The sequence below is a fragment of the Bacillus rossius genome, chromosome 1 (assembly GCF_032445375.1).
Source record: "Bacillus rossius redtenbacheri isolate Brsri chromosome 1, Brsri_v3, whole genome shotgun sequence".
Classification (NCBI taxonomy): domain Eukaryota; kingdom Metazoa; phylum Arthropoda; class Insecta; order Phasmatodea; family Bacillidae; genus Bacillus; species Bacillus rossius.
In genome coordinates this window covers 236,854,530-236,881,138 of record NC_086330.1, presented here as the reverse complement: position 1 = coordinate 236,881,138, position 26,609 = coordinate 236,854,530, and the positions used below count along the sequence as shown (strand labels likewise).

At 38.3% G+C, this 26,609-nt stretch overlaps 1 protein-coding gene across 6 annotated transcripts in view; it reads right to left on the bottom strand.

Annotated features, from left to right (window-relative positions):
• The window catches only part of LOC134527383 (putative ATP-dependent RNA helicase TDRD12), a 393,271-nt gene that overhangs the window by 336,819 nt on the left and 29,843 nt on the right, over positions 1-26,609 (bottom strand). For all 6 annotated transcript variants that reach the window (XM_063360027.1, XM_063360029.1, XM_063360028.1 and 3 more), the window contains one exon: positions 20,023-20,228. In XM_063360027.1, the coding sequence (XP_063216097.1) occupies positions 20,023-20,228 (206 nt within the window). The remainder of the gene's footprint in view (positions 1-20,022; positions 20,229-26,609) is intronic.

Here is a 26,609-nt window from a genome sequence, read left to right as displayed (position 1 = left end):
GAAATTACCTTCGGCGAATAAGAGACATAAGAACGAAATTTAAGAATGCTGTTGGGCAAGTTCCACTGAGTGCAAGAAGAGCTATTACTGTTGATAGGCAACTTTGTTTGTGGTCTACTGTAACAGGTGCTATGAAGTACAGGGCTGGTCAAGCAGACTTAACTTTACAAGAAAAGATTAATGACCTGAAGAAGGATATACAAAATGACCAATTCCATGTTTTTGGAGACCATAGCATGTGTCAGGAATGAGGGTATTTCTGGACAGGTCCAAAGCAAGATGAGGATAATATAGTTCCAGATTTGAAAGCAGTTGGTATTTGGGATGAGATTTTAGCAGCCAGAAATATTGTTGATTCCCACGCAGCTAGCCTCATTCACAATGTTTCAACAAACATGGCAGAGGCCTTCAATTCCATTATTTGCAAATACATATATAGGTGGAAAGAGAGTGAATCATTGTCATCGTGGAGGATACAATATAAGGTGTGATTTGTCAGTAATAAATGTAAATAGCGATGGCAGAACACAGGGTATAATTCACAAGAGTTTAACAAGACACAGCCCAGGGAAAATTTTCAAACAAAACATCCTAAGTAAACAAAATTCAGTTTCAAAATGGCCTAAAAGACGCAATCAGAAACTTAGAATACGAAGAAGGAAACGTCTGGTAATGAGTGGCCCAGACTGTCATTACGGCCTTGAATCTAACATCCCTGACTTGAGTTATTCTGAGTTCCAGAAGAAGAAAAACACCTTTTTAAAATCACTTGTTCTTACTGATGAAGAAAGGAATTCATTGCAGAATAATATGACTGCCCAAATGAAGTCATTTGTGGAGAACAGAACGACACAAACGACTAACAGCCTCATCATTTGGCAGAGTATGCAAAATGAGAAATTCTACTCCCCGAGCCAAAACTTTTATCTCCTTACTGTACAGTAACTTTTGAGGAACTAAAGCTACAAGATATGGCAAAGAAAAAGAGCCAATCGCGATTGAAAGCCTAGAAGCATTTCTCGGCAAGAGGGTGAAAGAAGCTGGTTTGTTTGTAGACCAAGATCTCCCGTAGCTGGCAGCTACTCCTGACGGTCTAATCGAAGATGATACAATCGTTGAGGTAAAATGCCCCGCCAGTGCAGAGAATCTTAGTCAACACGCTGCTATTGCTGAAAAGATCACATGCTGCACAACAGAAGATGGTAAACTTAAACTGAAAGAAAATCACGAGTATATGTTACAGATTCAGGGTCAGTTGCACATTGCAAGAAAAGACTTTTGCAGTATTTTCATTTGGACTCCACATGGAATGCTCACTAAATTAATTGCGAGGAATGATAACTTCTGGGAGACCGGGATGGAAAGCCATCTAACGAAATTTTATATCGAATATTTACTGCCCGAAATTTTAGATCCTCATCATCCAAGGAATTTACCAATATGAAAAAATGATGAGGCGGTTTCTGGTTGCGTGAAGGATTGAAGCAGACTGAACCTGAAAAAAATTATTGCTGTTAACTCTATGAATTTTGTACTGCATACATAATGTTAGGTAGGCAGTAAATGACAAACAAACAGTCCATAATTATTAGTCAATGGACGACATTAAATTGATACTTTAAGCAATAAAGCAATAATTAGTTTTATATAATATCACCTGTATAATTTTAGTAAACAATTTAGGATAGAATCACTTAGTGTTTTAGTTGAGTAACATAGGCATTTTAGGATATTGTATGGTTAGAAAATGTTAAAATGAATTGACTGGCTTGAGGAACAAGTATCTCATCTTCTGGTCTTTTAAAAAATTTGTGGTATGCATTTCGTTTTACACGTGTTAATTTTTATGGTATAAATATAGCACCTATTTATTTTAATTATATTTTGCTGTAGTTCTACGTTTTAATGGTCGGTTAATGACATGCAGTTTCTTTAAAATCTTAGCTGGAAAAAAAGGTAACTATTCACTAAACTTTACCGACTAATTAAAAATTTATTTGTGAATAAATGTTTGGCAAGAATTGTGAACATCAAAATGCCACGTACCAGTATGTGTATCTTGCTGTTTCCTTTTCACCACGTCATCTCATAATTATCGTAGATTACCCGTAGTCGGAAAATCTGCATTGTGTTTATTTTATTTGTTGCTTGTCTGTAACTATAGATCCATTAATGCATAATAAACATGTTCCTATTTAAAACACAAAGGTTAATAATATATCATAACTCATTGTAAGAAGAAAAAATAATAATAGGAAAGTATGTCATAGCTCAACGGAATGTCTTCATGATTTTCAATTAATATCCTTTTCGAACATGCTTATTTTTGGTGCGAGAATTTGTTAAAACACCCATTTGTCGGCACCTCTTATACTGTTATATCTATCATGTTCATATAAATAAATGATATTGTTTATAATATTTAGTTTCATATGTTATAAATATTATGTTCATAAAAATATATCATATGTTTATAAGAATTACAGTGTCATATGTATTGCATCGATAGTTTTAGTGTCATGAAAATGTAAAAAAGTAATATTTATGCTTTGTGTATGTGAATAGTGCGTAATTAATTGTTATATTATTTCTTTTTCTGGCTATTTTATGAATGTAATATAATGGTTCTTATTTTGTCGCATGTATTACATATTTAAGTTATGCAATAACTTTAGGTCTGTCAATAATTCAAAATTATGCTACTTTAGTTGTAACACTGCTGTGTTTTAAAGAAATGTCACGATATGTTATTGAATCTTAGAAAATATCCTAATTTCTTGTGATTAAAATAAAAACTCTGTGAAAATTAAAGTAAAATATGTTTTCTTTAAAAGATTTTCATTTATTTATAAACTTAGCTTTTTAACTTTTTAACTGGTGTGCAGACTTATCAAATGTACCTACTAATTAAGAATCTAAAGGAATAATCAAGCCCAGGAAACGACACTTGCATCAATTGGTGATAAAAATCATGTGGTGGAAGAGCGATCAGAAACCTATAATACTGTTACGATCGCGCTTGGCTGCAGTGCATGGCATCGCCGCACTCGTTCGGCCTGTCTGCGCCCCCTTCCACCCGCATCCTCTCCCTGGTATCTCGTGTCATACTATCTCGCTACATTCTGACCGTCGCAGCGCGCACCTGCCTCAGATCGGGTTACTTAAAAGAGGCCGCACTGCGGAATAAAATGACTCAGACGCCTTTATCGGCGTTCTTAGAGCAGCCACCGCGTCCTTCGAGGACTCACGATGCGTTTCTGGGCATTTCGACGGCGAAGGTCGCGCGATATCTCGGAGACATGCCCGATTGTTCTGGATGGGAACCCAAGGGCTATTTAAGGAGGTTGGGCCGACCTTCGAGTCAGTCAGAGAGGGAGTTCAGTGGGGAGTTCTCCCGCGGCGGAGTTTCCGGGCGATAGTGCCGCGGGTGCGGCAGAGTGGCGAAGTCCTTGGACGAAGGTGCCAGGGCGGAGAGTCTGAGTCGGAGACTGAGTGAGTTCTCCCGCGGCGGAGATCCGGGCGATAGTGCCGCCGGTGCGGCAGAGTGGCGAAGTCCTTGGACGAAGGTTCCAGGGCAGGGAGTGAGTGAGTTCAGTGGAGTCGGGAGTTTCCGGGCGATAAAGTCGCGGGCGCGGCGGAGTCCCGAGTGAAGTTGCGAGCGAGTCGTCAAGTGGGATCTCGGCGAAGGGTGTGACGGCGGCGTCGGAGTGTGGCGACGGAGTCCCGCGGCGGAGACCCACGAGGGGTGCTGCGGCGAGAGTTGCGCCAGAGGTGCGGCCCAGCGAGGTGTGCGGAACGAGTGACCAGGGAATTGCCATTTATTTAAGTGTAATTAATTATTTAGAAGATTATTTGTAAGTGACAAGTAGCGGTAATAAATAAAACTGTGTGTGTGAAATAAAATCTATTAATTGGGCTATCCTTTACGAACCCGCAGGTAAATCGTAACATTTTGGTGTCAGAAGTGGGATAGCCCTATTTATTAGATTTAGGATTAGATTTAAGAAATTTAAAACTAAAATAATAATAGAATTACCTTTTTCTAGAATAAAGTTAGTATTAGGAATTGTAGGTAGTTAAGCACATAGGTGATAAATAGTGTAGTGATAGAACAATAGTGACAGCGAAAGACTAATAGTGTATGTTGACAAGAAAGATGGCTGCTGACAAGTTGGAAAACATAGTGGCTTTCTTGGCCGAAATGAATAATAAAATTGATAAAGGTCAGGAAGAACTGAAGAATGAAATGAAGAGTGACAGGGAAGAAATGAAGAATGGCCAGGAGAAAATGGAGAATAGGCTGGACGAGATGAAGAGTAGCCAGGAAGAAATGAAGAATGAAATGAAGAGTAACAGGGAAGAAATAAAGAATGGCCAGGAGAAAATGGAGAATAGGCTGGACGAGATGAAGAGTAGCCAGGAAGAAATGAAGAATGAAATGAAGAATAGCCAGGAGAAAATGGAGAATAGGCTGGACGAGATGAAGAGTAGCCAGGAAGAAATTAAGAATGAAATGAAGAGTGGCCAGGAAGAAATGAAGAATAAAATTGATAATTGCCAAGAAGAGATGAAAAAGAAGATCGATGAAACCAGCAACCAGTTGGAAGGCAAAGTACAGTGTTTAGAGCAACATGTGGCAGAACATGAAGAACTAGTAGCACAACAGCTGGCCCAACTCGAGCACACCACAGAACAGCGAATATCAGCGGTAACCGAAGAATGGCGTCGGATGCTAAAGGATGCTACATGTGCTACGAAACGAAGCAGTTATTCTGGAGATGTGAAGGTGGAAGCCGCAACCTGTCATTCAAAGTTCAAGCCACCCACCTTCGATGGCCAAACCTCGTGGGCTGTCTACAGAAGACAGTTTGAAGCAGCTTCTGCGGTAAATGGCTGGGACGAGGAGGAGAAGGCTACAGCACTCATCCTGGCCCTGCGAGGACCTCCACTCGAGCTGCTTCAGACCATACCAGTACCAGAGCAGAAGAACTATGCGGTACTGGTGGAAGCTCTCGAGCTAAGGTATGGCGACCGACACATGGGCGAGGTATACAGAACAGCCCTGAAGACACGTCAACAGCGGCCCTCAGAAACATTCCAGGAATTCGAGGCAGACATAGAGCGTCTTGTGTACCTCGCTTACCCAGATGCACCAACAGAATTTCGACAACAGCTGGCAACCAGTGCACTTATAGACGGGATCAGAGATGCAGAAGTACAGCAGACTCTTCGTTTGGCCCGGCACAAGAAGAGCTGCGATGCCTTGGTCCATGCCTTAGAAATTGAAGCGGCACGCAGTGCTTCAAGAAAAACCAGCATTAGGACAAGGAGAACTGGACTGGAGCCATATACTGAAGGAAATGCCAGAAACAACACTAATGAAGGAGATATCATCAGGGCATTGAAGAAGTTGCTAAATGATTCTCCGGGTACCCAGGCCCGAAGAGTAGGACGCCCACGGTGCTTTGTCTGCCAAGAATTAGGACACATCCAGCGGGAATGCCCGACACACAAGAAGACATCACAGAAAGAAGACAAGCGAGAAGAACAGGGAAACGGGCAGTAGCTGGTGTGAGGGGGCACACGCCAGCTCTACGGGAAATGGTAGCCCCTAGGGTTTTCCCAGTATCCTTACTTCGCAGAGGTCAGGACAGTTTGTTGCTTAATGGATGGATCAATGGTAGACAGTTTTTACTCACTGTTGACACAGGGGCATCAGTGTCTATCATCCGCTCAGACCTTGTGAGTAGGGACAAACTGAAGAGAACACCCATTCCATACAGGCTTAAAACAGCCACTGGGGACACTGCACCAGTGCATGGATGGTTGGAATCGGAAGTAAGGATTGGGACTTGGACATTACCACAGAAATTTCTTGTTGCCGATATCACTGATGAAGTAATTCTAGGAGTGGACATAATGAATCAGTATGGATTTGTTATTGACATGGAGGGACAGGTACTGCGTATAAAAGGGGAAGAGGTGGCTTTGTTTACCCCTGATCAATTGGAAGTTCCTGTAATGCAGGTAGTAGTTAGCGAATCTGTGTCAATTCCAGCAAACCATGAGCAGATTGTAGCTGCTAGAATAATGGGAGACCCTAGGGGCAACATGAGCTACCTGATTGAGCCGGATATGACTTTAGGATTGGAGAAGCTCCTGATTGCTCGAAGCATTGCTAAGGTCGGCGAGGTTGTACCAGTCAGGGTAGCCAACCTTGATTCGCGAACGAGGGTTCTGAAACAGGGAGACCCAATAGCTAGCTGTGAACCAGTCTCTTGGGTAGGCCTGAGTGAGTCTTCTTCACCTAGCATACATACCGAGCAGAGACTTAATCCTAATTTAGAACAGTTATTGGAGCGAAGCCAAGATAATCTGACAAGTGAAGAGATGGAAGAAGTTACTTCTTTCCTGTTGAGAAATCAAGATGTTTTTTCCTTAGGGGACACTGACCTTGGAAGAACCAGCATCGTGTATCACCGCATTAACACTGGCGATACCGAACCAATCCGACAAGCACCACGGCGACTTCCTCTAGCGAAACAGGAAGAGGCAGAGAAGATGATTGCAATTATGATGGAGGGTGGTGTCATAGAGCCTTCTGCAAGTCCTTGGGCTTCCCCAGTCGTTCTGGTAGCGAAGAAGGATGGCCAACTGAGGTTCTGTGTGGATTACCGGAAGCTGAATGATGTCACCAAAAAGGACAGCTACCCCCTCCCACGTATCGATGACACACTTGACACACTCTCTGGCACCAGATGGTTCTCTACGCTGGACCTAAAGAGTGGTTACTGGCAAGTGGAGCTGCACCCCGAGGATAAAGAGAAGACTGCTTTCTCAACAGGAAGTGGGCTGTTTCAGTTTACTGTGTTACCATTCGGATTATGTAATGCACCCGCAACCTTTGAGAGATTGATGGAACTTGTGCTGCATGGCTTGACTTGGAAAACATGTCTAGTGTACCTGGACGACATTATTGTGGTGGGAAATACTGTAAAGGAGCATTTAAAGAACCTCCAGGACGTATTTGACAGGCTTCGCCATGCACAGCTCAAGTTAAGTCCTAAGAAGTGCTTCTTGTTTCAACATGAGGTAACATTCCTCGGACATATTGTATCACAGGTTGGGGTCCGAACAGACCCTGAGAAGATCCGGTCTGTAAAGGAGTGGCCACGGCCTGAAAACAAGCATGATGTAAGGAGCTTCTTGGGTCTCTGTACCTACTATAGGAGGTTTGTACCTGGGTTCGCAGCCATTGCAAAGCCTCTGCATGAGCTGACCGAGGAAAGGAGGCAATTTCTGTGGACGCCAACATGCGAGACTTCCTTTCAAGACCTCAAGAAAGCCCTGTGTACAAGCCCTATTCTCGCCTATCCCCGTCAACATGGAGACTATATCCTTGACACAGATGCAAGTGGAAGGGGGTTGGGAGCTGTACTTTCCCAAGTCCAGGATGGGAATGAAAGAGTCATAGCATACTACAGTAAAGTTTTGTCTAAGCCTGAAAGTAACTATTGTGTCACAAGAAGAGAACTTCTGGCTGTAGTAAAATCCTTCCGACATTTCCACAAATATCTGTATGGTAGGAGATTCCTTTTACGAACTGACCATGCTGCACTTAAGTGGCTGTTACAGTTCAAGAATCCAGAGGGACAACTTGCTAGGTGGATTGAACAGATACAGCAATATGATTGTAAGATTGAACACAGGAAGGGCCGAATTCATAGCAATGCCGATGCTCTTTCTCGAAGACCTTGCAAGGTAGACTGCAACCACTGCAAAAGAGCAGAGGAAAATGAGGAAATCGAAGATATTCGGCGAACTACTATAACCAACGGTGAAGACAAATGGGACAATGCCAGCTTGAAATCGGCTCAGCATCAAGACCCTGACCTGGGACCCATTATAAGCTGGATGGAAAAGGGTACTAGACGTCCATCATGGCAGGAGGTATCTAGTGACCGAAAGGAAGTGAAGGCTTATTGGGCACAATGGGATTCTTTAAGGCTTGTGGATGGGCTGCTGATGAGGGCATGGGAAAGTCCAAATGGAAAAGTAGTTAAGATGCAACTATTACTTCCAAAGAGTCTAGTAGCAGAGGTGTTGAAAGAAATCCACGATGGTACTTCTGGCGGACACCTAGGAATTAACAAAACTCTGGGTAAGACCCGCCTACGCTACTATTGGTTGAAATGTCGCCAGGACGTGGAGGCATGGTGTAGAAAATGCGAAACATGCTCGGCTAGGAAAAGACCACAACATTGTAGTCGCGGAAAAATGCAAGCCTATAATGTGGGAGCTCCATTTGAAAGGATAGCAATCGACATCGCTGGGCCATTCCCCAAGACTAAAGATGGTAACCGGTATATTCTGGTAGTGATGGATTACTTCAGTAAGTGGCCAGAGGCGTATGCACTTCCCAACCAGGAGGCTACCACCATTGCAGATACACTAGTCAACAACTTCATTTGTAGATTTGGGGTACCAATGGAGCTTCACTCAGACCAAGGCCGCAACTTTGAGTCCACAGTGTTTCAGGAGGTGTGCCGGTTACTAGGCATAAATAAAACCAGGACTACAGCCCTACATCCTCAGTCGGATGGCATGGTGGAAAGGTTCAACCGAACTCTAGAGGAACACCTTGCCAAGGTCGTGGCCGAACATCAGCAAGATTGGGATCAACATATTCAGTTATTCCTAATGGCTTATAGGGCTGCCATTCATGACTCGACAGGGCAGACTCCTGCAAGTATTGTATTTGGACAGGAGTTGAGGCTACCCTGTGACATCAAGTTCGGTCATCCTCACCAAGAGTCGACCAGCACTACCGACTATGTCAATCGCTTGGAGGAACGAATGACATTTATACATGACGAAGCCCGTAGGAACCTCCGAATAGCGACAAACCGAATGAAGACAAGGTACGACATGAAGGCTAACTCGGCAGGATATCACGAAGGCGATTTAGTGTGGCTGTATAACCCTCAGCGAAGGAAGGGCAGGTGTCCTAAGCTTCAGAAAGCATGGGAAGGCCCGTATGAAGTATTGAAACGGCTAAATGATGTGGTGTACCGTATCCAGAGGGGGAAAAGAGGACGAATGAAAGTGGTGCATCTAGACCGATTGAAGGGATATGCGGGAAGAAATGAATTACCTGTTCGGGACGAACAGGTTTAAGGAGGGGGCAATGTTACGATCGCGCTTGGCTGCAGTGCATGGCATCGCCGCACTCGTTCGGCCTGTCTGCGCCCCCTTCCACCCGCATCCTCTCCCTGGTATCTCGTGTCATACTATCTCGCTACATTCTGACCGTCGCAGCGTGCACCTGCCTCAGATCGGGTTACTTAAAAGAGGCCGCACTGCGGAATAAAATGACTCAGACGCCTTTATCGGCGTTCTTAGAGCAGCCACCGCGTCCTTCGAGGACTCACGATGCGTTTCTGGGCATTTCGACGGCGAAGGTCGCGCGATATCTCGGAGACATGCCCGATTGTTCTGGATGGGAACCCAAGGGCTATTTAAGGAGGTTGGGCCGACCTTCGAGTCAGTCAGAGAGGGAGTTCAGTGGGGAGTTCTCCCGCGGCGGAGTTTCCGGGCGATAGTGCCGCGGGTGCGGCAGAGTGGCGAAGTCCTTGGACGAAGGTGCCAGGGCGGAGAGTCTGAGTCGGAGACTGAGTGAGTTCTCCCGCGGCGGAGATCCGGGCGATAGTGCCGCCGGTGCGGCAGAGTGGCGAAGTCCTTGGACGAAGGTTCCAGGGCAGGGAGTGAGTGAGTTCAGTGGAGTCGGGAGTTTCCGGGCGATAAAGTCGCGGGCGCGGCGGAGTCCCGAGTGAAGTTGCGAGCGAGTCGTCGAGTGGGATCTCGGCGAAGGGTGTGACGGCGGCGTCGGAGTGTGGCGACGGAGTCCCGCGGCGGAGACCCACGAGGGGTGCTGCGGCGAGAGTTGCGCCAGAGGTGCGGCCCAGCGAGGTGTGCGGAACGAGTGACCAGGGAATTGCCATTTATTTAAGTGTAATTAATTATTTAGAAGATTATTTGTAAGTGACAAGTAGCGGTAATAAATAAAACTGTGTGTGTGAAATAAAATCTATTAATTGGGCTATCCTTTACGAACCCGCAGGTAAATCGTAACAATACGAAGAAGAAAACGTTTGGTAATGAGTGGCCCAGGCTGTCATTACGGAATATTTGTGTTTCTTTATTTTCGTACAGACCATACAATGAGCTCAGCTTACACAAAAGTTATTGATAATTTTATTTATGGATAATGTTTTTTTACTCATTTATTAGTTTTAATTTAATTCCAAACAATTTTGTTTTATTAGCTTAAGCAAGCATCTTTCAAATAAAATTTTTTGTAACTTCCAAACACTTTTTGTATATATTATTCTAATGATTATCGTAATTTAGTGAGTTTGGATTATTGTTTTGTCTTTCCTGGTATGTTAGGCCTTTTGAGATCTAGGCGACATTTTTACACCTTGAGTAATTGAGCTTGTTTTTCTGGTAGTGCATGTTTCACAGTTTTCAATGAACAGCTTCTTCAAAATGTAAACAAAGCTGACAATGGAAATCGGTCAACATAATTTTCATAGAATCATTATGCTTTGGTGTTGTCCGTACTGTTTTTTACAGAAGGCTGTTAAAATGAATATGATTATGTGTATTAAAAATTCATTTACTAATGTACAGTTATGCTGCTATGTCATAATTAGCAACTGCGTAATATTGTCACTGAGACAATTTTCTATGACATCAATAGAAAACAAATATTCATCTAGATTTGTAGAACAGCAAGTTACTGTTGTGGGAACATTAACAGAATTTTTATTATTATAAACTCTGTACACATGAAGTGCATTTTTTATAATTGATAATAAATAGAAGTGAAAAAAATTAGCTCCTCTGCATTTATATACTTGAATGCAGTAGTAGTTACTTATTTTGTAGCCACGAAGATTTGTAGCTGGGATTTCTATGTTTTCCAGCCAATGCTCTGTCAGACAGGTTTATCATACATAATATCTAGAAACATAGTTAGGCCGTTTAACTTATTTTAAGGCACTTGATTTTTTAACGAATTAAAGAAAATAGTTTGTAATGTTTAGCACTACTAGTAATATCCTATTACTTGTATTTCTTGCAATCGGTTGTTTTCAACAGCATATTTATAGATACTGATTTTCGGAAAACTTATCTAAATTTATAATCCAAGCATGAGTATATTAACTATTGCAAATATTCACATATTATAAAAAATTAAATGATACAAAAAAACCAAAGAAGCCATAAACATAAAACAGAAATTGTTTGGCGTAAACATGTTAATTTTTCCCCACCATATCTTCTTTAGAATATTAGCAAAGTTTTATTTCTCACACAGTAAAACTGTGACATGAATCGTCAAAAAAATGTTCGTAGGGAAAAAACTTATATTTTCTGTCAAATCTAATTACACGAACGCTCACTAAGTGTCCATCATAGTGCGTAAATCACTTCAGGAAACAAAGTTTTCAAACTCGAAAAAATTTGTCAAAGCTGAATTTTTGCACAGTGGTAGAGTCACCTATACATAATAACATACCGAAAGTTTACCGCTGTAGTTATTGTGCATATCACGGAAAAAGTTCAGTTAAGTCCTAGATGATAGCGACTTGCAGCAGTCCATTAAAATACTTTCTATTCTATAGTTTTAAACGTAGACTCTCCGTAAAATAATCAAAATAATCTGGAAATGCTATTACACACAATAACGTTGAAACAAATTCAGAAAGGTAATATTAAAGGTGTGATATAAATATATAAATTAATTTAATGAGTTTTTTTATCTCAATCCAGGACATACTAAACTGATTATAATATGAACGAATGGTCTGACGTAATAACCACTTAATTGAAAATTTTTGCGAATTACTTAAGCTTTAAAATGACATACTTTGCAAAATGCTGGCATAAATTATTACAATGCTAGAGTGTTCTGAGCGAAATAATGTTGCGTGGGTATGGTTCTACAGTCGCAAGAGCACGAACGAATTTTGCTCTTACGAAATCGAGATTTCTGAAATATTTTACCCACACAAATTGATTAAAGTGGTAATATCATTCTTTTTTAATAACATGTAAAAGTTTACCCCATAATCCCTGTGCGTCACACCGAAAACGTGCAATAAAGTCCTAAATAATATTTTTTTTGAGCGTTCCACAATATTGCACTCCGTAGACTTCATTATTATATAAAACATTCAGTAAATAAAATCATATTCAAATAACAAAATTCGACATTATAAACCTAATTGAAAACATCTCTTTATGTTTTTCTAAACATGCAATATTATAATAATATTAGGAAAAAGGATTTTTCATTAAAATTTAGGTATAAGGAATTAAATTATATATTACATAAACCTGTTTAAAAGACATGGTTGTAAATTTCGTAAACTTTGAATTAGCATATTATGTAAGATACTGGTACAACTGGCATGACCGCAGAAGCGTTCCGAGCGTTGTAACGTTGCAAGACTCCTTCCCTCCTAGCTCAATAGTTTTCTTTTTAAACTATTTTCACGAATGTAAACATTTCTTAAAAAAGTCTCAATAAGAATATTTTTTCCATTTTTATGTATTTTAGGGTTGATATTTTCACTTGCTGTATGCTTTAAGAATGTACTTTGGATTTTAACAGACATTTTCAATCATTACTATTTTTTATGTAATTATTCACAAATAAGTCGCTGTAATAGATTTTTGCCTGTTTTGGCCTACTTTTTCAGGTTTTGCTAAACAAGTTTAATTTTGTAAAGTAATTTGTATTATGATTGCCGGTCTTAATTTCCATTAACGTGTGCATAAGAGTTATAGAAAACGAGACTGTGTTTGGGGATGTGTAGAAAGAGAGAGGCATAAGGGGCCTGTAAGTACAAGGGAGAACGAAACAGTAATTCCCCTCAGAGATAGATAAACCCCGGGGATTCCCCCAATGCGTGGGAACTAAGTGATAACTGCTGTCTCACGATGTGGGAGAGAGAGAGAGAATGTAAAGTCCCTGGTTCTATGTGTAGAAGACTGTTTTCAATGTATGTCGTGTATTCTTATTGGCTTGTGATATGTAGTGTGAATGAAGCGTGCGTGTGATTGGTCGGTGAGGCCATGTGACTTCTCCTCCCTGCGTGGAGGAAACGGTGGCATGACTTCACCAGTCGTCCGTCGATAGCTGCACCAGGAGGGCGCGTTCGGTGGCTTCTCGCAAAAATATGTAGGAGAATTAGCAGGATATAAAATTTAACGTTGGTAGTCAGAGCCATGTCGAGTTTCAGTTAACCTAATTGTTTTTATATTTTCATTCGGCCATTCTAATTAGAAATTGTAATCACCTTCGTCGGCGGTTGGCTCGTGGCGAAATTCGGTTTCGCTGGGTGCGGCCCTGTTTGAGGTCGCACTGTTTTCATGTACTTACAGTAAGAGTTTACTGAAGGACTTCAGCTACGTTTGTTTTCGTTAATTTTCATCACCCGAGCTGCGAGCATTTTTCGACAGGCGAATATATGTGTTGAATGAGTGAGTAAAACATTGAAAGTGATAGGATTCGTTTGTTTTGTCTTTCGGACAATAAAACACGAATTGAAAAGTAAGAAAATCTTTTTATTTCATATAACGAACTGTAACAGCGTGGTGTGTGTACCGCACTGTGGCGGTTAAAAAATCGCACGGACTGGGACGATTTTCACTGTTAGAAAACAAAGGTTTTTAATGTATGAAAGATTATCCCAAATCAGAAATTTGGTACAGAAGCAGTAAAAAGTATTCTTAGTAACATATAAAATGTTCACCGCCGTTAACCATTTGTGTCACACCAACAACGTGCAGTTAAGTCCTAAATGATATTTTCTGTAATGATCCAAAAAAAATGCATTTCATAAATGTCATTTAGATAGTTAACTCTCAGTATGGACACCAAAATAATCGAAAAACATTGCCATACATAATGACAGTGATAAAAATCACAAAGTTGTAACATCTTATCATTAATAGACAATTAAAATCATTGAAATTAAGAAAACATATTTTACTCAATTGTATTGAAACATAAATACAAATTACATAAATATGAAGAGCCCGACGTAAAAATTATTTAAATAAACGTTGTGTATTTCATAAGCGTAAAATTGGTATATATTTTACGAGTCTGGTATGATTTTTTCTGACTGCTGGAGCGTCCTGAGTTGCGTAGTGTGCCCAGCGCGAGCGACTCATAGCATCGCTGCATTGCGGTACACTACGCAGCTCAGGACGCTTCAGTGGCCAGATAAATTGTACCAGACTCTAAACAAATACACTAATTTAAAGCCAAACAAATATGCAACAATATTTATAAAAGTGTTTTTTCCCATTGAACTCTTCATATTTATAATTTGTGTTTATTTTTCCATTAAATAGTATAATTCTGGTTTTATTAACTTTAACGATTTTGCTTGTCTATCAATAAAAAGATCTAAGAATTATGTAATTTTTATCACTATAACCATGTAGGGCAATGTCTTTAGATTATTTTGTTGTTCATGTTGAGAGTACACTATAAAAATGGCATTTATGAAATGCAATTTTGTAGATCGTTGTAAAATATTACCATTTCGGGCTTAAATGCACTTTTTGGTGTGACGTTCAAGGTTTGCGGCGGTAAACTTTTAATATGTTACTAATATGTGTTTATCCTTCCACTGAATGAAATTTCAGCATTGTAATAATTTTTCAATGCATTAAAAAGCTTCAATTCATAGGAACGAAAATCATCCCGGCCCGAGCGACTTCAACATCGCCGCAGTACAATGCACACTACCACACTCAGAACACTTCTGCAGTCAATCAATTATACAACTATCTTAACAAATATACCAATTTAAAGCTTAAAAAATACATAAAATTTATTCTTGTTAATTTTCATGTCAGTCAATTTATATAACTGTAATAAATAATTTCATTCTTCATATATTTGGAAAAAAATTGAAACTAATATTATTAAAGAATTGCATGTGTAGTAAAACATATACAAACTTTTAACTTTTAATTTTACTACGTAAAAAGATGCTTTTAATTATGGTTTTTTTTTTACTGAATGCCTACAATAGTAATAACGTTTACGGGTTGAAAATATTGTGGAGCGTTCAAGAAGCTATTATTTAGGACTTAACTGCATGTTTTTGGTGATACGCACAAGGTCTACAGCGGTAAACTTTCGGTATGTTATTAAGCATAGTATAATCTACCACTGTACAAAAATTCGGCTTTTGAAAAGTATTGAGGATGAATACTTTGTTTCCTGGTCTAATTATAGAGATTTAACGAAGGCTGCTAGCCAGCACACAATTCAACTTAAAATAGCTTAATCATTTATGCTAAATATTTTACAATACACCCCTTGATTTATTTATTTTAGATGAAATAATTGAATTATAGTAATGATATAATAAAAGAGAAAAAACATGACTTTGTAGGTACTTGACGATTTATATTTTCGTACTTTTTATGAAGCATCAAACTAATTTTTTAAGATTTCAAAATCTTAACACATTTTCAGATAAAGGCTTGGTTAAAAATCTTGATTTGTCTGGTTGAAAATAAAATGATGAATTAGGATTATAAACAAGAATTAATTGGTATTTAAATAATTTTAAATTTAAATACTATTTTTTTTAATATAATTTCTACCAACAGATAGAAATCAAAGGTCTCTTAGTGTTTTCGACTGAAACATTTCTAACAGAAATCATTTAAGAGTTGATTTTTATATTGTATAAAGACTCGTTCATAAAGGAAAACAATAGAAGTATATATCTATATACATGTAAATTTAATACACTCTATTGTATAAAATAGATAATTAAAACCAAGTGTAATAATTAGTGACGCTATGTCGCGCCGGCTGTGAGAGTTACAACCGCCGCGCCACAGAACGATACACGCTGCGACACTCGGGCCTCTCTAGAATGCAAACTTATTAACCTAGACTCTTTATAAAAACACTACCTTAAAGCTAAAAGAATACATAAAAACATTCATAAGGAAATTTTTTGCATTAGGATTTTCAGCTTTATGTATATCATATTTTTATCAGGGTGACAGATATAAAAAAAAAGTATTTAATGATTTAATCGATGCATATCTTACCTTTAATATTATACTTTGGAATATTTATAACACAAATGTGTAAATAGCATTTCTAGATTATTTTGATAAGTTTACGGAGAGTCTACGTTGCAAACTGTATGAAAAAGAAGTATTTTAATGGACTGCTGCAAGTCGCTGTCATCTAGAACTTAAATGCACTTTTTCGGTGATACGCACAAGGTCTAATGCGGTAAACTTATGGTATGTTGTTAAGCATAGTCAACTCTACCACTGTGCAAAAATTCAGTTTTGGACAAATTTTTTCGATGTTTGTGCCTTTTTAAGTCTTTGTTTCCTGGACTAAATGCAGTGGGGTAGCAGACAGGCGAACTCCAGCATAAAGACATCACCGAGCGAGTTAAATTATGTAAACTCTGCGCCTTAAGCAAACCCGTACAAAAGACACAATTAGGTTATTTGTCGTCGGAAGTTGCCGAGCGACCTATGGAAAAATTATTTATTGATTTCGTGGGTCCCTTCCCACGGTCTAAATTGGAACACACTACCTTGTTAGTGTGTGTAGATGCTTTTACGAAGTTTGTTTGGCTGATTCTTCTACATAAGGCTACAGCGCACATCACCATCGCTGCATTAAGGACCCATGTTTTCAAAACATGCGGCCTTCCATCGATTTTAGTCTCTGACAATGGACCACAGTTCACCTTGACAGCTTTCAAAAACATGTGCTTCTCGCACAGCATTCTGCATGTCACAACCACCCCATATTATCCCCAACCGTCTCATGCTGAGAGATTTAACTGTAATCTGCGGTCAGCTCTCATCGCTTTTCATGCGCACGAGCACGATAGATGGGATACCAATTTGGTGTGGCTGCAGATGGCATTTAATTACGCACGCCACGAAGGTCACAAGTTGATGCCTTTCGAGTTAATGTTCACTTACAAACCTAACACCCCTCTTTCCAATCTTTGGTCGTTGCCCGACCTATTACCCGATGACCCCAAGGACATCTGGGAGATTTGGAAAAGAGCACATAAAAATCTGAACCTCGCGCACGAGGCCAGTAAAACCAAATACAACAAAAATCATTCCCCTAACCCCTACAGGGTAGGTGACACGGTGCTGTACAAAGCACATCCCCAGAGTAGAGCGATCAACAAAAGATCTGCCAAGCTCTCTTATCGTTGGATCGGACCCTTCCAGATCCAACGTTTCTTAATGCGGGTGACAGCTAGCCTAGCTGATCCAAGCTCCGGAGAATTCGTGACCAGAGTGCACGTCTCCCAATTGAAGAAAACACAGGCTAATCTGAAATAGATGTGTTAAATTCTTTCAAGACTCCGATCACAGGAGCTTCTCTAAAAAAACTATGGCATGTCTAACATTGTTAAATGTTAAAACTTCCCAAAAACCGCTGGTACTAATATTAAGAATAATTTACTTTTTATCATAGCTGGGACTGTTTAGGAGACAAACCTATTTACAATAAAGTTTAACGTAAACAATACAAGGGCTGTTCAGAAAGTAACATCTGTTTGGCTGTAAATAAAAAACTTTGCAGAGAATAAATATTTTATTATTTACATCTTAAAAATACAGCTTTTTACTGTTTTTCAACATAGTCACCATTTAAATTTAAGCATTCGTCATAGCGTTTCACTAATTTACAAATTCCTCTCTCATAAAATTCAGCTGCCTGGGCACATAGCCAATCCTTCATAGCATTAAGTTTGTTGTCATCATTGCAATACTCGATGCAAGCACTTCTTTTGAGGCGTCAAGTCGGTGCTGTAACAGGGATCATCAAAAACGTCCCATTTGAATTGCTTCAAAAGCTCTCTCATTTTTTGAGCACTGTGAAGATGAGCATTCATGCAAAAACACAACACAGAATGTAAGCATACCGCAACGTTTGTTTTGAATGGATTGTTTAAGTTTCTTCAAAGTTTTACAATTGACATCTGAAGTGATCGTCACACCACGTTCCATAAATTCAACCAGGAAAACTCCCTCTGCATTCAAAAAACCGTAGCCATCACCTTCTTCTATAACAAATTTTGGCTGGCTTTCTTCGGCTTGCATGGAGAACTGGTATGGTCCCAAGCCATGGACTGTTGTTTTGTTTTGTCATCAGTCACAATTCTCTTCAAAAAACCTTCTCTTTCCGCATTGTAGAGTGAAAGGAAGTATAAGGCCGAACCCATTCTTTTGGTTTATTGGATCTCTGTAAGCAAATTTGGTACCCACCGAGCACATAACTTTCAGTAGCCTAATTTATCGGTGACAACCTAGCACAAAATTGTAAGCGAAATTTGCGGGTATTGTTCAGAAAGTTCAGAGATGACTAATCTTTGATTTTCATGAACTTTTTTGTAAATTTTCTTGACAAGACCACTACTCACAACAAAATGCCTACCACTCCTCACTTTATCATGAATGTCTATGTTGCCACTTTTAAAAAATTGGACCCATTATGACACAAAACCTTCACTCATAACGTTTGGACCGTATACAGTACACATTGATGATGAATGTCTGCTGCTGAAACATTTTGCGCCAAAAGAAATCTTATTACAACAAGCACTTCACATTTCGCAAGATTGTTTTATTGCAGTGCTAATGATTTGATGTTATACCAAGTGATGCACAAAAGAACAAGATTCATACTGTCACAGCTGAACGCTTACTGAATCAGAGAACATTCAGATGTCACAGTGGCAGCACTCCACGCACAACTACAGCGCCATGCTAGAACGGTGGTTACTTTCCGAATAGCCCTCTTATTTGAGGTTAGGAACTGTTACGGTAGTATTTTTATCTGATTTTTTTGTTTGCTATGATAATACACAGGTACTGCAGCATTGATGACACACATTTATTTTATTACATCTTTATATTAATCATCAAAGAAATCACTGATAGTTTAAATGCCCGAAATAAAAATAAAATCTAAAACAAAAAGTATAATTAATTTATAGTAAAATATTTTTTTCATATTTCACGGACAGAAAAGTTTATTTAACGCACTTGTTAATTATTCAGTGGTTGCTGGCACCTTTGATATCACTGGTTTATGCCGTGGCTAACAAGTCTCATGGATCACAACGAAACACACACCGCATGTTGGTTCATAATCACGGTATGTATTTCGGTGGAGCGTGGAAAATACCACAAGTCTCTGCAAGTGTTTGTAATCAGCCCACAGTAGACCAAATGCTGTATTAAAAATTTTTAAAGCAATATGCAAACAATATTTTTTTAAAAAAATATATTAAGTAGATTTTAGATACTTATTTAAAGTAGTAGGTACCTTACAATGAATCATTAAAAGGAACTTTTTATAATGCAGTGCAGCAGCAGCATAATCTTATGGCAGACTTCTCAGCAAACACCACTGAACACCTGCACAACACTGATCATACAGCAGAAATTGTGCTGCTACCTGGTGCAGTAAAGGCTCTTTAATCCAGTTCATTTGAGACCACAGCCAGATTACCCCACGTCAATATAGTTTTAACGGGAATACAAAAAAAATACAATAATATTTATCTACTTTTCTTTTGCTTGAAAATTTAAAGTTATTTTTATGTGTTGTAGTCATCACCAATTATCAGCTTATACATTGTGCAGCCATTTGGCTGTTTACTAAATTAGTATAAGAATTTAACACCCAAAGTTGGGCGATAAAAGTTAATCTCTGATATCTATGTTATACCTGAGTAACTTATTCATGAAATGCAATAATGAAAGTATTTTCTGTCAATGATTTATTTCTAGTTTCCAGAAAATTTATCCTGTTGGTTGAATGCCCAGACAATCGGCATTCAAATAATTAAAAATAATTTTCTCTCACTCCCCCTTATGAAACCAAAATGTGTCTATGTCACCATAGCTACTCACACGATTGACATCGGTGGTAATCCTCTCATTGCTCCTCACAGCTTTTGCCAATCTCCTCTCCAAGTCGTGGACCTTGGCTCTGCCCGAGTCGGGGCCCGCTGGGTCCACCACCCAGAAAGCTGCCGGGTGGATTATCGAAGCAACTTGTACACGGTAGGCACCGCTCGGTACACTGCTCTCAAATGCTTTTGACTCCATCTTTTTCCCTGGAAGAGGTGTTCAAATGATACAATTAGTGGCTTACAAATCACTGCACTTTACATATAGCATTCACTACTCAAATTAAATTTTCATGCAATATTATTACAAAACATTTCGAATGATTACAGGGTGGATAGGAGGGAAGACAACGGTACAAAAGTACTACTGTTCCTCAGTGAAAAATTAACAGAATAAATACACAACTGCACCCTATAAAGAAAGCTGCTGTCATTTTTTTTTTCTATCATGAGACATAAAACTGGTTATGTAAGCATTAGTTTATGTAGAAGAAAATGTACTTCATTTTAACTTGAAAAATTATGTATTTTCAAACTACAATATTTACCACAATGTGTAGTTGTACCATATTCTTTGAAATATTATTTCCTAGGTAAAATTTTGGTTTAATATATTTATTTTTTATTTTTTACTTAAACATAAAATGACTTGTGATATGAACATTTTTCAAACGGGTTATTTTTTTTTAGTTGAATAGTAGATATTTTTTTGCAAACAAATATACTACAGTACATAGTACTCTAATAGATGCTAATAAACAATCAAATACAATGTCTGGGAAAAAGTATATTTCAGTTTTGATCAGCCAGTGGTCCTGCAAGCAGAATCACAGCACCTCCGGGAATGATTATTTCTCTTTATCTAGAGTGTGCTCAACTTCTGTAACAGAGTGCCAAGGAGGAGCCCTTAGCAACGAAGAAGTTTGAGAGTTTGGATGATTATTATATGGCTCATGTTAAATGTTTGACAAAGCTGCTGATTATAGCCAATAATGTTTTATATTGTCCTTCTTAGTTATATCAGTGATTGACAGAAAAATTAAAATCTCCATTGTTTCTTTAATAAATTAATATAACCACATGGTCTACTAGGTGAAACCTATCATTAGCAGTATATCTGCATCGTAGTATAAATTTTAAAATACTTGTTCGGCATTTCATGCAATGGGTAGCTGGGAATGCCAAACAAAGCATTTTTGTTAAGGAACAAATGTACGGAAACAAAACACTGCATAGTTATAGGTGCAAACAGTAGCTCAGATATTTTATTTTATCACACATTTCGGCACTACTTCACTAGCTGAACACACCACGGCACTACTCCACTAGCTGACACACCATGGCACTACTCCACTAGCTGACACACCATGGCACTACTCCACTAGCTGACACACCATAGCACTACTCCACTAGCTGATACAAATTACACTAATCCACTAGCTGACACACCACGGCACTACTCCACTAGCTGACACACCATAGCACTACTCCACTAGCTGACACACCACGGCACTACTCCACTAGCTGACACACCATGGCACTACTCCACTAGCTGACACACCATAGCACTACTCCACTAGCTGATACACATTACACTAATCCACTAGCTGATACACATTACACTAATCCACTATATGACACATCATGGCACTACTCCACTAGCTGACACACCACGGAACTATTCCACTAGCTGACACACCACGGCACTACACCTTCAGCTAATACACATTACACTAATCCACTAGATGATACACACCACGGCACTACTCCACTAGCTAACACATCACAGCACTACTCCACTAGCTTAGTGGATGCATGATGTACACCTGACTGCTGATTGCTAGTGGTTTAGCAAACTAAATGTTTGCGTCTAGCTCATTTAAACTCAGAACATTTAAACTTACATGTGAACTCTTTTAGTGTAAAACAGTAAATATACATTGTTAGGAACTTTTACTGCTCCAACAGATTAATGAATGTAGAATTTATTTTTGATATCAGTTTTGTAAACAGTAATTTAAATATATAATGTGATGTTTATAAACTCCTGCACATGACTACTTTAAAGTGATGAAACCCATAACTTCAATTACATATTTAATTATTTCTTACATTTAAATGAAGAAATTTTTGGCAGAACATAATTGTATATATAAGTAAATTTTAGATTAAATGATAATGTAATATTTCATGGCCTTCATTAGGGACTGAAGAAGCTAAGAAAAAGTACCAAAAATATTGAATGGCTTTTTTCCTTGGAAGCCTGTCAGTACAGCTCTCTGGTGAGAACCAAAATAACTATTTGGAGCACAAAATGACTTATCACCCACCACTTTCCCAAAATCATGACTGCCCGCCAAAAGGTTACTTCAAATAAGAGGAGAATCACCTCTATTATCACTGTTACTCTTCTAAATAGCCAGTGAGTAAAAAAAGGTGCCCATCTATTACAAGATAAATAATAATTATTTTTTTCTCTATACTTGCTCTGTAATACACAGAAATATTGTATGAAAGAAAGGAAGCCAACATGCAGAATTAAATTTTTTTCAGTTGAAGGACAAAGCATGTACCGGTTAGGTGGCCTCTAGCCTCGGTAGATCTGAGCAGCTATGCTATGGTGCAGTACAAAATGTTTAGTACAATGGGAAGAAAAAATGAAACAATACCATCAGCGTACATTTAAAAGACACAATACAAATACTTTTACTATTATGCATTATTTATTGCTGGATTACTTTAAGTTTACTGCTAGTTAAAAACTTAAGTATGGTTCTTTCAAAAAGTGATAAAATAATTCTTTTAAAGGCATCTCAATATTTTGTGGAAATATACTAATAATGAAAAGTGTAAGTTTCTGGAAATTGTATTTCAATCTGGTACAACAATAACTGAACACAGCATTAAAGGCCTACAATTCATAAAATTAACATTTCATTAAAAAAAAAAAAAAAGTAACTGCCATTGACAAACCTAGCAATTGGTGAAAATAAAGGTTCATCTAAAGATACAACTTTTTTTTATTGCTGTGACTGTTGCCCGTAAGAAACAGAACAAAACTGAAGTAATGCATCTTCTTTTAAGACCACAATTGGGGGTGGGAAATAAAAGGAAATGAAAGTGCGCTGGCATGCCATGCCAGTGCTATGAATAGTCTACCGCACGAACATAATGTAACAGGACACACCTGTTCTGACAGGCACCTATAATCAGCTGATAGAAGCATACACATAACATCTCCAATGTCTTAATATTAAGCCACCCCCGACACATTTATAGCTACAAAAAATTTCAGTGAACTAAATGATAAAATGTGTAGACATCTAACAGAAAACAAAAAAAAAATCCAACAACCAACACTGTATGGTAGGATGAAATTTTATAACACACTTCTGAGTAATATGTACAATCAAATAAATAATCTTTGTACGTACATATTTCAAAATTCCAATACACATGCAAATGAAACTCAAAATACAGTCAGCAGATATAAGTTTGTACAGCACAAGCAAAACAAACTTACTCCAGCATATGATTAACAGCAGCGAACACACAAATATTTTATTATAAGAACATTGATAAGGATTTAATTAAATCAAACATTCTCCATATTTTACTAAGGTACTTAAGACTCAATCACACACCATAATGATTTCTTCCCCCCCCCCCCCCCCCCCCCCCACCATTTTCAAAGCGTAATATAATGGGTGTAAATGTTGCACAAATGATAATAATTACTAACACTTCCCTCTTAGGCCAGTTTAACACTGGTGGTGTCAGAACTTTTGTTACGTTACACTGAATGAAAGAACGTCTTGGAACCTATAACAAAAGATTTCAGAAGTTAGGCCGATTACATAGTACTGAAAGTGTTGATTATAGTTTACAATACCTGGTGAACAAATATGATAAATATAATAAATGGCAACAATGTGGAGAAATGAAGCATATGTAGACAATAGTTCTGTAGGAGGTAAAAGTGTTTTCTCCATTTTTCACTTATTGCACCAGCCAATCTGAAGTTAAATTTAGCGTCCTCATTAATATTTTCTTAGACTTTACAGTTCCAAGACCATAATGACTCTGAAACTAATATCATTGAATATAAATATACTTATAGAAGTTTCACAGCCATAGGGATTTTTCATTGCAATTTAGAAGCTAGCAGGGCTGCCCGACACAAGATGGCATTGTAATTGCCACAGGCTGGTAGTGCCGATGTGCAGAGAGCTAGATAATCACCTCTAAATATCACTCTTACAAAGTGTTGAAAATTTTAAACCAATTTTTTGTTGGAAGACTTAAAACATAGTGACACTACACACTTGAAATAAAGTTAATTATAGATATTTACTGCATAATATATTTTATATAATTTAGTTGTTAAATGAATTTTGTCAGAGTGGGTGGATCTCAAGACATGAGTGTAAAAATATCTCGTTCGACACGTATGACACATCATTAGGTGCTTGTTTTGCGGTGTGTAAATTACCTCAATATATTGCTCCCTTTCTATTCAAGCAGCTAGCAAGCTGAAATAAAAAAAATTCATATGGAAAGAACATTTTGTCATATTTTAAACTTTCTTTCTCTTTGGTATAGAGGAAGAGACTAGGCAAGATGGATATGATATGTTAATTCTTAAGTCAACAGCTGATTTGAACACAACCCATCTAATCTCCTAGCTGACAGTCACAACCATTACAATAGTATACATAGTCATATATTTTGTACACAACTAATTATTAATGTTAATTTTTAAGTTCCCAATTGTAAACTAGCCTTGAGTGCATGCACTGCATTTGTATTCCGATCGTTGTCTCTGTCTTTACTGATAATTTAACGAATGATGCGCAAATAAGACGTAGCATAGCATAATTCCTGCCCTCCCCCGACTAATAATAACACTTTGGCTAAGAATATGTTATGTTGCTTATGTTATTCCTAACGTTTAATAATTACTTTATAATCATTATTTATAATCATGTTTCATCTATTATGCATAGATATCATTTTGATTATTCAGTTATGTTAGGTTTTACATAAAGTTTAATGTAGTTTTTTTAATTTTTTATTTGTTTGGTCAGTCAAAATTAAAATACGTTTTTACATTTTCAAAGCATCTTCTGGTTGACTATGCTGTAACATTCTAGAAGCACAAAGAAAGACATACGCGAGACACTCCGGCAACAGAAAGTTATTTTTGACGTCCCAAGTTAAGGTGTTTCTGGGAATTTCATAGCAGAGGCATTTGGGCTTTATTATGTTACTATCAAGAAGTTTTCACCTATTAGAGAGTAAAATATGGCAAAAAAAAAACTAACTATTAAGTTATATTGACATAGATCAAAATTTTTCAGGGTTTTTGAAATTTCAGGACTTTACTGATGGGACTCTGGGCTGGCTGTTCTGATCACTCGCCATGTGGGTGGTGTGACCAGGTAATTGGGGCACGGGGCTGGCATGGTGCGCGGCTAGCAAGCAGATTGGACAAAATCTTTTGTAGTTTGTTTGTTCAGCCATGCGCCTTGCGCAGTATCTGGTCGCGGTTACTGGGGCACGCTGTCACAACAGGCCGCGCGGTGTAGCCGCACGTCTGGGTGGAGGGGGTAGCCTGCTCAGCTGTCCTGGTTAGTTGTTTATAAATTTGGTTTCAACAACCATGGATTGTTCAGGTAGGCTGGCAGAGATTTAAGCAGGAGTTAGAGAGAGGTCGGGGCTCAGTCCAGCATAGGCTTATTCCGGCGGACGCTATGCCACTCGCCGGTGGTAACGAATAACTTAGTTTCAGAAGAATCGTTTTAGGCTCACTGGTTGGGATGCTGCCCGACCTGGTAACGAGTAGGTAGAGTTCAGGATCAATAATGTAAAGTTAGTTCGTGTTACAAGGGCAGGAGAGACCCTTAGATCTATAGAAACGTGAGTACAAAACTATCTTTTCTAAGTTGTAATAATAAATTATGGATTTTGATGTCCTTAAAATAATGTGTCAGAAGAGATTAGGGTAGAGTTTGGTGAAGCTCTCTCTCTCTCCAGTTAATTGTCTTACTGTAATTAAAATTACTTTAGTCATTACTTGAAGATCATTTTTGTAATTCAGATTTACTTATAATTTGTACAGACTGCCTGTTTCTAAAGACTGATTTTAAACGATAGAATACTGAAAATAAATGTAAGTTGTTTTTGAACAAGTGTTAAGTTATTTTTAAGTAACTACTCAGCCTAGGTAAAATCTCTTCAGATATCCCATAGGGGATGCAGACCCTGATCCCGGGAAAATAAGTTTTAAGGGGTAACTACCTCTTGCTTAATTAATAAAGCCTAGCAAGTGTCCTCTAAGCTATAGTTTCCCCCAACAAAGTTAAAGAACACACAGTATAGATTAGAACTGATTAATTTATTTCAATTATTTTTATTTATAATTTTAGAACCGGCCTCATGACAATGACTACAATTACTAATCAAATTACAGATAAGAATGGCAATCTGTTTTTCCCAGTATTGTATGTAGTGTATTAATATCTACACTCCATACCAATTGCTACCTACATTCTCGTAATGATTGATTAGATTTTTTATTCCAAAAAA